The sequence below is a fragment of the Vipera ursinii genome, assembly GCF_947247035.1.
Source record: "Vipera ursinii genome assembly, chromosome: Z".
In the NCBI taxonomy this organism is placed as follows: Eukaryota; Metazoa; Chordata; class Lepidosauria; order Squamata; family Viperidae; genus Vipera; species Vipera ursinii.
This window is the reverse complement of record NC_139517.1, coordinates 66,554,726-66,568,139: the sequence shown is the minus strand read 5'-3', so window position 1 is coordinate 66,568,139 and position 13,414 is coordinate 66,554,726. Positions and strand designations below refer to the sequence as shown.

The following is a 13,414-nucleotide window of genomic DNA, read 5'->3' as shown; positions in this document are numbered from 1 at the left end:
AATAAAAAAATTCTATTCTATTCTATTCTATTCTATTCTATTCTATTCTATTCTATTCTATTCTATTCTATTCTATTCTATTCTATTCTATTCTATGCTATGCCATGCCATGCCATGCCATTCTTAAAAGAAAACATACCAATGTCAAAGGATACTAGTTTTTCCATATTTAAAGTAGGCTTTAAAACATATGTACTGTACATCTCATTTGCAGTTATAAAAATATATATTGTTGTGAAAAAACCACTGCCAATACAATGATCATATTTTAACATTTGTAGTGCATTATATAATCCAAGAGACAACAATCTACAATATCTCTAACTGAAAACTACTACAAAAATATATTTAGGCATCATCTGTCTGTTATGCAAGATCTAAAAAGACCTATAAGGCAGGAAATATTTGATAACAACATTTCACAAAAATTATTGGGAGCTGGAGAGAGGAGACATTCTACACGTGTTGTAACTTAATCTTAGTGAATTATTTATCACCTCTATACCCATCTAATTTCATAGCATTTATTCCCAAGTGAGAATAAATCAGATTCAGGCTATGAAAACATTTAGCTTTCATCTTTAATACAATACAGCAAACTGTGATTTTGATTATGACCTAGCAAAGTCACAATTATCCATAAATATTAACACATAGGATATTCTGATCATTTGCTTTTTAATAGTTTTTCAGAACAATAAACTTTTAAAGATAAGAATACTCAGCTATTAATGAGCACCTGTCTTCTCCAGTATATTAAAAATCTAGTATACATTCAGAACTCAGTTACAATTTAATACAGACACAGAACCGAAACGTTTTCCATGAACTTCAGTGTAAACTAATGCACTTCCTTATCCATCCTTATCATTTATTTTTTATTATCTGATTTTGTTTTTTTTAAAGACTGTTCAATCATCACTTTTGTGCAAGACACACTTTGTCAGTAGTGTGATAGGTGAACATTCTTCTTTATTACTAGCCTAACTGATGAAGGAATAAAGGCCACAATGAAAAAGAGAAATGCAGTAATTAGCTATCCTGGATAATAACTTTTTGCCTCAAAACTCTAACATTCTGTATGAATTTGGGAAGGAATATCAAAGGAGTAACGATTAAGAATGACCCCCAGTCTACCCGCTTTTCATGGGACTTAGTTTATCATTTGTTTTGAGAGCATGAAGTGTTAAATGGAAAGTACAAATCACAGAAGGTGATGAATCCATTACATAAAGATACAGGCTAAAACTTCAATATGTAGAAACATATTTTTTTACAGGCAAAGAGTGTGGAAACATTTAAAGTGTTTCTTTTTTTCATCTGTTTGTAATTGGAAGTTAGTTGTATAACAATCACTAACATCTGTGCCCAGGGATCACTTAACTTTTTAAACTGTATATTATGCCTGATCAAGAATTCCAAAGTTGCAATTATAGCATTCTGTCATTTTTGCTATATTATAGTTGGGAACAAAGCCAATGTCCTTGTCTGCACACTTCTACCACTATAAAAAAAGTAACATGTCAAAAAATTCTCTTCAATTTTTGTAAGAGAAAAAGACATAACTTTTAATCCTTCCTACCATGTCTTACCCTCTGCACGCTATTAAGTCTAAGAAAGTTAGAATACAAAACTTCTTTTTATTTCTTGTACAGTTTTTAGGACTGAGCTGGAGCAGCACAAGAACACAATTTAGCAAAAAATTGATTCAATCCATCTTATTCAGAAGGCATTTTGGCATATGCGCCTTTTGTTAACTGTGAATTCTTTCTTCCTGTCTCCTTCTCTCCCTACCACCTTCCATTTCTCAAAACAAAATTATAAATTATATAATCAACTTTTATATATGAACTTTCTTGCAGAAATGTTAAATACAATTGAAAATGTAAATGGAAAATAAGAGCTAGTAAAACTTCTCTCATATGTCTTTAAAAAATGAAGATATTGTAAGTTTTACTTACGATAAGGAGGATCCATATAACCATTCCTGGGATCCATGGCAAAGACTGTCCCACGATAAGGTACTGAAGGCTCAGGAAGGTGTGATACAGATCCATGGATCTCCTTTTTGATTAAAGAAGCCCTTTCTTCACTAGATGTGGAAGGTTCTTCACTGATTTTACTGAGGCCTTGTCCACTTTGTGGCTGCATTGTAATTGCGTTTCTTCTCTCTCTGTGATAGGTTTGTCCAGGACTTTCATCCTCTAGGGAGGAAAAGAGAAAAAGAGGGAGAAGTAAATGAAACGTTTAGCCAAACTATGGCATTCAATCAAAGTTTTCTTTACAGGTTTTCCCAGCCTTCTAGGATGATATATGCTGTCTTTAAAGAAGTAGGTACATGTGTGGTTATGAAAGAAGTTTCCTAAACAAAACCTATGAGGAGAAGGGGCAAAGAAACTAAACCATTAAATGCAAGTTGGATTTGTGCTGGACAGCATCTTCAACTCATTCCTTAATGAATTTACCAGAGAGGCCATTAATCATACAGAATTGCTGACTGGTCCCCCCACGCCACATTTCTGGGACAAGAAGGCTTAGAAGTTTTGAAGAGAAAAAAAACAATTTGTCACAAATCACAGAAGACCCCTGCTAGCAGAAACTATATCAAACTTAGCTACCCACTGTGCTTTATACTTCCCAGCATGGTCCTTCATATCCAAAAAAAGAGATTGTTGGAAACAGAAAGCTCCTTGCCAGTAAGGAAAAATATAGTTATTAAATAAAAAAACTGAAGGACTTCTAATAAACATGCATTGAACATATGAGACCACATGAGGCAGAAAAGTCACCTGGTCAGAATTTACTACTTGAAAAGTTATTTCAGTATGTACTTCAACACAGACCATAAAACATGGTTGGCAATTCTGTAGATCCAATCCAATCAATATTCTTTTTCTACAAGCACAGTAGTCTATATTCTCAAATATCATATCTGTGTTAGTACATGCAAAAAAGAGAAAGCAGCAGACTTGACAAAGTTTACAAATTGGCACTAGAATTCACAGCAGAATGGTCCTGAAAGACCCCAAGTAGAACTCAATTAGAAATTGGGGGTATGTTTTCCCCAGCTAAGAGAAGCCAACTGCTTGCCATATTCTATTTCTCTTTCAGTGGCAGCACATCTCATTGAGACACTTAAACAAGATTACTGTAATACAGGTGGCTTGTTTTCATTCTGACATTTAAAAATGCTAGTAACCTCTCTAAAATGCTTCTTAAATATCTGCAATGAAGATTTGTCTTTAACGAAAAGCAGTTCCCATATCATATAATTGAAAATACATTTGAAGCATTTAAGTACTCATCTAAAATATAAATAAGCAAAAATATTTATAAGCATAATCAAATCTGGGAATTACAGTTGCCTACAGTCTCTAGATCAGTGAATATCCATAACAAACAGGTTTACATGAGTTTCATATATTTTTATTGTATAATGTGTGAAATTACCTATGTCCCATTTACTTATTGTAAATAAGGAAGATCAACCTATTAAATTCAAAGATATAAATACATCTACTTATTGTTTAAGTTATAAAACACATTAACAAAAATGTTTAGGCACTATTAATGAAACAACATAACAATTAGATTAGTAAAACATTATTGAAAGTCAGAGAGGATATAATTTATGTTGTTATAATTTGGGGGAAAAACTACCAGAGGGATTTTTACTTTTAAAAAAGTTTTAATAGTTTTAAAACTATTTCAGATGTGTTATATATTTGAAATACCTAATGTAAAGTTTGAAACATTTGAAGCTTTGATGTTACATTAATTAAAATAAGCATTTCTTCATTTACCAAATGCCATTAGTTTTCAAGATTAATTCTCTTGGATTGAAAAGCTGGTCCTGAAAAGTACAAATGAAAGCAAATAAATCCAAGACTTTTCTCTTTATTTGATATATCCAAGAACCTTCTGGTGAATAATAAAATTGCAATGAAATATCTAACATGCTTCTAAATAAAACAGGCTGCCATTATTCTCTAAATTAACCACTTTTTCATAATGTATCCTTGCAGCTTTTCCCAAATTTTCACAAGCAAGATCTATTTTCCTTTGGTGATGGAGAGAAACGGGGAGAATTTTATAATATTCAGAAAGTTTTATATAATCAGGCAAAATTAGGTTAAAACACTGTGCTAAGTGATCTTGTGTTTAACTTATAAATGCTAGAAAAGTTATGGAGTTATGTTTAATCCCTACTGCCTACTCAATTTACCCCATAATATAATAAGGTAAACCATTATTACTTTGTACTGATATCATGCTACCCAAACAACTAACATTTACTAAGAACATTTCAAAATAAACTGCAAGAGATGGTTAATTTTATTTATTAGAGATACATTAAATTTTTCAAAGGTTTCACCTTCTTTTCTTCCTGTTGCCCCTCATTATGGACCGGATCTCAATTACTTAACCAAAAGATTTTATACAGAAGTGTTATACAACTTCAAGCTCCTACAGTCTAATGAGGTAAAGGGGAAGGGAACAGAGTATTTAATGATTCCAAAAACATGAAGAAATTCACATCTCTCTTTCTTTTATAGAAATGGAAAATTGCTGGCCAAAATAACCATTTTTCCTGTCCTTTTGTGGCTTTTTTGTATTAATGAGAAATTCCAATGGGCTAATCTTTAGTAAGAGTTCGTTTCATGTCCTGCACTGCAAGAACTTCTTTTCAAAGGGGCAGATGAAAAACTTGACAGTGCACGCACTCCAGAGTACAAATAGCCAAGTAGTTTGAAATAGCACTCTCTACACTGAAAGGAAAACTTTGGGGCTAATAATTCTACCAGCTCTTATAACTGCAGTAAAACCACTTCAGTGAGCCAAACAGTGAAAGCTGCCTAATCTTGTTCTGTTTCAGCTGAATTGTTCAATAAAATTTAAGAGTCTCTGCAGACAAGCTGTGCCAGGCCAAATTACTGATAGAAACAGACAGTCCACCATGGCAACAAGTGGAGGTCTATAGCAAAAATGTAAGCAAACAAGCTCCTTCTCCAGCAGCATCTGCCAATTGAATCTTAAAGCCAGAATCGTTACAGCTTGTCTATGTTTAAAGTGCTGCATCTTCTGCTATCAACAGAAAGTGTCTGTTTTGCTACCCTCTACCAAAGGGAGAAAAAATGCCAACTGAATGCCACATTAGTTTCAGTCATAACTGTTTCATACGTTTCTTCAATTTTATTGTAGCACCAGAAACAGAATACCGTACATTTCCACCATTCCATGTGTTCATTCTATTTACAAGGACTAAACTGTAGAGCATTCAATCATTTAAAACTGTTTCTAATTCCAAGTAGCACAAAACATACATTGGAAAGGGACACTTTTTCCTCCAATACAAATGGCTTGAAACAAGAATATACCGAGCACGTGCAAAGTATTTTTTACAAATCTAATCTCTGAATCTAGGGCAAGTCTTCCATATCAGAACTGTAGATTCCAAATATATTGGAGCATTAACATGTCTCATTTTCAAGCTATGCTTTTAATGACAAAATACAAAAACCAGGACACAGTCTTTCCAGTGTATGTCTTGATTGTATGCAATGAAATAAACAGAACCAAAGACAGAATTCATTTAGCTATATTTATCGCCAAAAATCTTTGCCCATCAAAACATATGACCATAAATATTCATGTTGATCAGCTCACTTTGAAATGTACAAAAACACATGCATACAAATAATGGGTATGTCCATATGTTAAACTTAGTTCAGTGAACTTTTCCATTTTTTTCCAGTGGCCATAACAATACAAAAGATAAGTGAAATACAGTTTTTTTAATTTAAAAAGGATCTTCATATGTTTAGTTGAAAGAGAAAAATATGAAATTTTAAATTGCATTTGCCTTTATTGATGTTATTATGTTGCAAGCAATTAAGGAGAAACTATTAGTTGTGATTCTTGTAAGACACCCAAAATATTAAAGTTAGGCAAGGTACTTACAACTCAATTGAAAGTCTCTTTCTTTGCTTTCTGGAAGCTCTTCTCTTCACTGAAATTCTCTAGCTAGTGCTTTCCTAGCTCTCTCACTTTCTGCCTCTAGTTCCCCCCCACACACCCTCTCTGTTACTCTCTCTGTATGTCTGTCTGACTCTCTCTCTCTCTCTTACTGTATCTCCCTCCTTCTCTCACAGAGGGTGTGCTTCTCCATCAGAGGAATTAAAATTGGTTGATGCCATGCTAAATTTAACAAGCTCATTGGTATTCTTCTGGTGTGCTTGGTAGTGAACTCTCCCTATTCAAGCAGCTCTCTCAAGCCAAAGGGTCAGGCAGCTAATCACTAAATCAAACTAATGTCACCCTATCACAATCAGCTAAGAGAAGGAGGGTTTATTATTTCAGTTTATGCTAAATAGACGGTTATACTAATGGTATTCAAGCAAGGTCAACAACATCTTCAATTATAACACAAACTTAACACAAGTTGTTCTAAACCAAAGTGCTCTGTGTTGACATAAGCATGAGCTGTGCTGTGCAGATTGCCACCGGCAGGCTTGTACCGGAATGAATATTGTACATTTCTACTTCGTTGTCATCTTCTTTTTAAGCAAAAGGTAATCTTTTCTTTGCCAGAATTGGTGACTTGCGTAGAGACTGCTCATTCACCTCTCCCCAACCAGCAAGCTGCTCAGCTCAATTCACCTCACACAAAGGCTGAAGACTAGACCTCAATGGACCGAGTGAAACATGTTCAAAACTAGGCTCTCTATTGTGACTGAAATTCTTAACATCTTTTCAAAAAGCGGAGAATGCCTTGAGGCTAAAGGAAGAAACAGGCTAATGGTGAATTGGGAATACTGAGCAAATTTCCGAGCCCCTTCCTCCTAGCTTTTGAGGTTGAAAGCAAGCTCTACCCTTTCATGTTTCAAAGTCCTTTTTCCTCCCGCAGTGTCACAGAAGGATTTGAAAAGAAGGTAATTGTGCTCACAGTCTCCCTGATCAGAGCTTACGTCCTATTTCTGGTATTTTGGAATACTTCTCGCAATAATGGTGCATATAGCCCAATCCCTTAACCAGGCTGCACTCAGCAATTGCTCATTAAATGAACAATTGCTGGTATAAAATGCTTTTTATGTTCAAGGTCTGGATATCAGATAAGTATTCTAGTACTCAAAATTTCATTTACTAAGGAAACTTGCCATCATTAAATTACCAAAATGGAGCCAGACACTAGTACTCTTCCCATAGAGTAGCACTTATGGCAGATACATCCAACTCTTCTTTCCACTTAAAAAAGTACAATGCAATGGAAAAATGCTCAACACAACAGATTACTAAGAAGGAAGAGATTCCCCTATGTATAAAAAGATGCCTACATTTTGGAAACCCTGGGCTTCACATCTGAATGATATAACCTTCTATGTGCTATTTAATTTATACTATTCATGTAAATCTCCTATATCAAAATATACCAACTAACCTTATTAAAAATTAGGCATAAAAGCCAGCTGGGTGTCTCTGGGCCAGTCTCTCTCTCTCTCCCCCCTCCCTCCTTCCCCCCCTCTCTTTCTACACACACACACACACACACACACACACACACACACACACACACACAATGTTGATATATTTATAAAAATAATAAAGAGGGAAATTACACACCTATTTAGAAACTCTGTAAGATAGCCATAAGATTCATTGAAACTAGTGGCTTATATTCTAACTAAGAATGCCCAGGATCTGACCATACAATTAAATTCACTTTAAGAAAGAAAGTTTCTATGAAACCTATTGTTCTAACTGCATGAAGGATTAACTTTGATAATAAAAAAAATTCTTAAAAGTAACCATTTTCTGAATACAGACACGGAAAATCTATCTCAGACTACACTCCCAGCCCATCATAAGCATATAAATCAAAATTACCTAAGCAGATTAGCTAGCACACACTGAACTTTCTTTATATGTGATACTTGAACACTGTACTAATATTCTGTACTTTATTGCTTGTCTTTATATTAACTGACCTCACAATATTAGAATATATATATGGACATATATTCTTTTTTGTAATGAATTTTTGACTTATCAGTAATTTTTCATATTTCCTTTGTTGTTGAAGTGTGCACTGCATCATACAATTCCTTCACAGTCTTTATTTTTTTTCCCTTGATACGGGTACAGTATTTTGCTTCTCTTTCTGTAACACAAAATGTCTATGCTTATAAAAAAGGAAAATGGAAAAAATGAAGACTGAGAAAGGAATAGGAAATATTCAGGAAATGGACCAGATGCTCCTGACTGTTGCACAAAGAATTAAATAATAAGAATATTTTCAAATAATAATAATAATAATAATAATAATAATAATAATAATAATAATAATGATGATGATGATGATTGATGATGATGATAATGATAATGATACTAATAATGATACTGAAGAAGAAGAAGAAGAAGAAGATTGCTTATCTTTTTTTACAATTTAATGTTGTGAATGTATACTGTGTATGTAATAATAACCCTATACCATTTCAGACAAATGGCTATCCAGTCTCTTCTTAAAAACTTCCAATGTTGGAGCATTCACCACTTCTGGAGGCAGGTTATTCCATTGATTAATTGTTCTAACTGTCTGGAAGTTTCTCCTTAGTTCTAGGTTGCTTCTCTCCTTAGTTAGTTTCCATCCGTTGCTTCTTGTCCTGCCTTCAAGCACTTTGGAGAATAGCTTGACTCCCTCCTCTTTGTGGCAGCCTGAGATATTGGAATACTGCTATCATGTCCCCCCTCATCCTTCTCTTCATTAAACTAGACTTACCCAATTCTAGCAACCATTCCTCATATATTTTAGCCTCCAAATTCTAATCATCTTGTTGCTCATCTCTGCACTCTTTCTAGAGTCTCAACATCTTTTTTACATCATGGTGACCAAAACTGGATGCAGTATTCCAAATGTGGCCTTACCAAGGCATTGTAAAGTGGTATTAATACTTCACGTGATCTTGATTTTATCCCATTGTTAATGCAGCCTAACACTGTGTTGGCTTGTTTGGCAGCTGCAGCACACTGTTGCCTCATATTTAACTGATTGTCCACTAGGACTCCGAGATCCCTCTCACAGTTACTACTATTGAGCAAGGTACCACCTATACTATACCTGTGCATTTGGTTTTTCTTGCTTAAATGTAGAACCTAACTTTTTTCACCATTGAATTTCATTTTGTTAGATAGTGCCGAGTGTTCCAGTTTGTTCAGATCCTCCTGTATCTTAAGCCTATCTTCTGGTGTGTTGGCTATTCCTGCCAGCTTGGTCTCGTCTGCAAATTTGATGAGTTCCCCATCTATCCCCTTGTCCAAATCGTTGATGAAAATGTTGAAGAACACTGGGCCTAGAACAGAGCCCTGGGGCACCCCACTACAAACCTCCCTCCATGTAGATGCAGTTCCATTGAGGACAACATGCTAAGTAAGGGTGGTCAGCCAGCTACGAATCCATCCGGTGGTGATGCTGTCTACCCACATTTTTGTATCTTATCAAGTAGTAGGTTGTGATCTATTTTATCAAATGCCTTACTGAAGTCCAAGTAAATTATATCCACAGCATTCCTCTGGTCCACTAATTTTGTCACTTGGTCAAAGAATGCAGTAAGGTTTGTCTGGCATGATCTGTTTTTGACAAACCCATGTTGGCTTTTAGTAATGACTTTGTTTGCCTCTAGGTGTTTGCTGACATTATTTATTTATTTATTAATTTAATTTGTATACCGCCCTTCTCCCGAAGGACTCAGGGCGGTGAACAGGGCAATACATAATAAAAAACAAGATACAAAAATTAAAAATTATTAAAAGTAATTAAACAACGATGCCCATAATAAATTAGTACAGATTAAAAGTTAAGTCAATTTATAAAACCCAACCCCATCCCATCAGGTCAGGCCGGCTTGTTCAAAAAGGTGGGTTTTAAGATCGTGCCGGAAGGAGCGGAGATCAGGCGCCATCCAGAGCTCTACCAGAAGATGGTTCCATAAATCTGGTGCACCCACAGAGAACGCCCTCCCCCTGGGGGCCACCATCTCGGACCACAATTTTTTTTCTTTTTTTCAGCAGAATTTCAACTTTCAGAGCTGCTGGGAAGTGCTACATGCTGTAAGTTTTGCAAGGGCTGCACCAAAAAAGGAGCTAGATGAAAAACTTGTTTTTGACAGGGAGAAGTGTGAATCTGGTATTACACACCAGTCATGCAAGAACAGAAAGGCATCCAAAATTACCTTCTGGTTGGTAATTCAATTATAAGGGATGTAAATTTAGGAAAGGACACAGAGGTTTTGAAAGAGGTCAGGTGTCTTCCAGGTGCTACTGCCAGTAGGGACAAGAAGCGTATTTCTAGGGACTTCCGGTGGCGGCGCAGCGCTGGAGACAGCCTTTTCGGGCTGCCCGCTGCTCAGCTGTGTTGTTTTCACCCGAAACAGCGCCGATCAGCTGTTCGGGTGGATTGGAAGCCCCCTCCTCAGGAGAAGAGGAGGGGGTGAGGCCCCAGGTAGGGGTTGAGTTCTCCGGGGCCGCCTGAGCTTAAAGCTTGGGCGGCTGAAGGATTGAACTCCCCCATAGCCTGGGTTGCTCCCAGCTGTTCAGCGTCTCTGCTCCGGGATTTTTGGAGCAGAGCCAGGCGTTTGCGACCACCCCTGCCAGAAGGAAAGACCATGGAATAAAAAGAGCAGGCAGAGCGGTACAGGAGGATAAGGTGAAGAGGACTTTTATTTTTACTCTCTAGCTTAATGGACTTTATAAACTTAAAGTGAAAGTGCGTAACAAGTGAAAGTAAAAAGATGGCGGCTAAACCTCCCTCAAAAACTCTTCGGAGTGCTGGAACTTCCCCGGTGCAACAGACATCGTTGCAAGCTCTGCTTCCTCCTGCTGCATTGACATCGAAGGATTTACAAGATGCTCTTGAAAAACAAGCCCAGGTAATTTTAGAAACACTGGGTGATAAGTTCGCAAAGGTGGAGGAGAAATTGGAGGAGAGGATAGAAGAGAGGATGGAAGAGAAGTTCAGTGCGATGAGGGTAGACATTTTGTCTACAGTGCAAAGTGTGGCTGAATGTGTGCAAGGTTTGGATGAAAAAGTGGAAGACCTGACTCAAAAGAATGCTATATTAGAAGTAAAGGTACTGGAGAATGAAGATTTAAGAGACAAAATGGACAGAGAACTGAGTCTTGTTCAATATCATCAGATGCAGTATGCTGTTAGAATCAGAGGCTTAAAAGAAAATATTAAAGAAGACCTAAAGCAGCTGATTTCTGAGGCTCTGGAAGCAGTATTGGGTCAGCCAGCATCTGAAATAAAGGGATGCATGGATAAAGTTTTTCGTGTAAACTCATGGACTGCTAGACAGAGAAAGCTACCTAGAGATGTGGTGGTTTATTTTGCAAAGAGGGAAACTAGAGATGAAGTTATTCAAGCCGCCTATGATACTAAAGTTGTGATTGCTGACCAAGAAGTTTTTGTTTTAAAAGAAATTCCTCCAAAGATTTTAAGGAGAAGGAAGGACTTTGCATTTCTTGTGCAGGAACTCAAGCAATGTGATATAAGGTTCAGATGGGAGATTCCAGTTGGATTGGTGGTGATGCATGAAGGTAAAAGGTACCGTCTGGTTACTGTGACACAGGCACATGATTTCTACAATAATGTTTTAAAAGCAACCCCACTATCACTTCTGGAAGCTGCAAAGGGATCTGGAGAAGGAAAACCTCAAGAGGCTGAAGCTGGACAGACAGAGGAGAATGGTGCTGGAGGGGATCAAGTTATAACTTCCTTGGCTGATCCTGGAGAGCAGAGGGTGACGCGTGCCGCTTTAAAACGAGCAAAACAAATAAAAGAACAAGACCAGCAGAAGTTTATGGAACTTTCAAAACGTACTTACAGCCAAGCAGTGGGAGGAGCACGGCCCAAAGGAGATAGTAGGGCTATTAAAGATGTGCTCCAACAGCTTTGGGATGACATGCATGGTGACTAAATTTCTAACCTGGAACGTTAATGGACTAAATTCACCACAGAAGAGGAAAAAAGTTTTTCAATATCTAAAACAATTCAAGATTGATGTTATATGTTTGCAAGAAACGCATATTAGGGTTATGGACCAAAAGTATTTATCGAACTCAAGGTTGGGCACGCAATTTGTTGCTTCTGCAATGAATAAGAAAAATGGAGTGGTTGTTTATGTTAAAAGTGCTTTAACAGCAGACTTAATTGAAGCAGATAAGCATGGAAGATACGTTATGATAGAGTTGCTGTTAGAAGGTAAAAAGACGCTTTTAGTTGGATTGTATGCTCCTAATCAACAACAAGCTGATTTTTTTAGTTTACTTCACACAAAGCTTACTCAGTTGGATTACAAATCGTTTATTTTTATGGGGGACTGGAATGGTGTTTTGGATGTACAGATGGACAAGGCTGGTTCTTTTAAGCACGTTCCGAGTCATGCTAGACTGCCTAAATCCTTTTTTGAAATGAAGGATGATTTGGAACTGCGAGATATTTGGCGTGACATACATCTGCATGAAAAGGACTATACTTTTTTTTCTGACAGACATCAATCTTTTTCCAGGATCGATTTTATTTTGCTGACTAATGACTTTTTTTCTAGGATTAAGAAGGTAAAGATATGTGCAAGAACTATTTCTGATCACAGCCCAGTCTGGTTAGAGATTAATAAGGAGAATAGAGATAGGCGATCGTGGCGTGTAAATGAGAATTTGTTTAGAAACCAGAGAAATGTGGAAGAATGTAAACAGCGGATGAAGGATTTTTTTGAAATTAATATGAATAAGGATACTTCTATGGACATGGTTTGGGATGCTAGCAAGGCCTATATGAGAGGGGTGTTGATATATATGAATAATAAACACAGACGTACTTTGGAAGCCAGAAGGAAAGAATTGGAGAATGAAATTAAGGAAAAAGAAAAGGCTTTGATTTTGAATCCAGTGGATGAGAAGACTAAGGAGGTTATTAAGCTATTAAGAGGACAATTTGATAAACTAATGGCCGACCAAGTGGCAACCAATCTGCGGTTTGCCAGGCATAACACTTTTTGCAATGCTAATAAGCCAGGTAGATGGCTAGCTTACAGACTGAGGAAAAAGCAAAGGGCTTCTAATATAGATAAAATTGAGCATAAGGGAAGGGTTGTGTTTCAACAGGATCTTATTAAGGAAGCTTTTGTGGATTTTTATTCTAAATTATATGCTAAGGAGAAGATTAATGAAAAAGACATTGATGTATATTTGGAGAATGCTAGCATCCCGGTTCTTACGCAAGCACAAAAAGATGGGATTAATCAATTGATAACAGAAGAAGAAATTCTTATAGCAATTAAGGAATTGAAGGTGGACAAAGCGCCAGGTACGGATGGTTTGACTGCGGCTTATTACAAAAATTTACAATTAGAGATGATAA

General features: G+C 36.5%; 1 protein-coding gene across 1 annotated transcript in view; it reads right to left on the bottom strand.

Annotated features, from left to right (window-relative positions):
- GLI3 (GLI family zinc finger 3) overlaps positions 1–13,414 on the bottom strand; it is a gene marked incomplete at its 5' end in the record, with an annotated part of 320,743 nt that overhangs the window by 237,810 nt on the left and 69,519 nt on the right. The window contains one exon of the mRNA XM_083378272.1: positions 1,962–2,204. Coding sequence (XP_083234398.1) covers positions 1,962–2,204 — 243 coding nt within the window. The remainder of the gene's footprint in view (positions 1–1,961; positions 2,205–13,414) is intronic.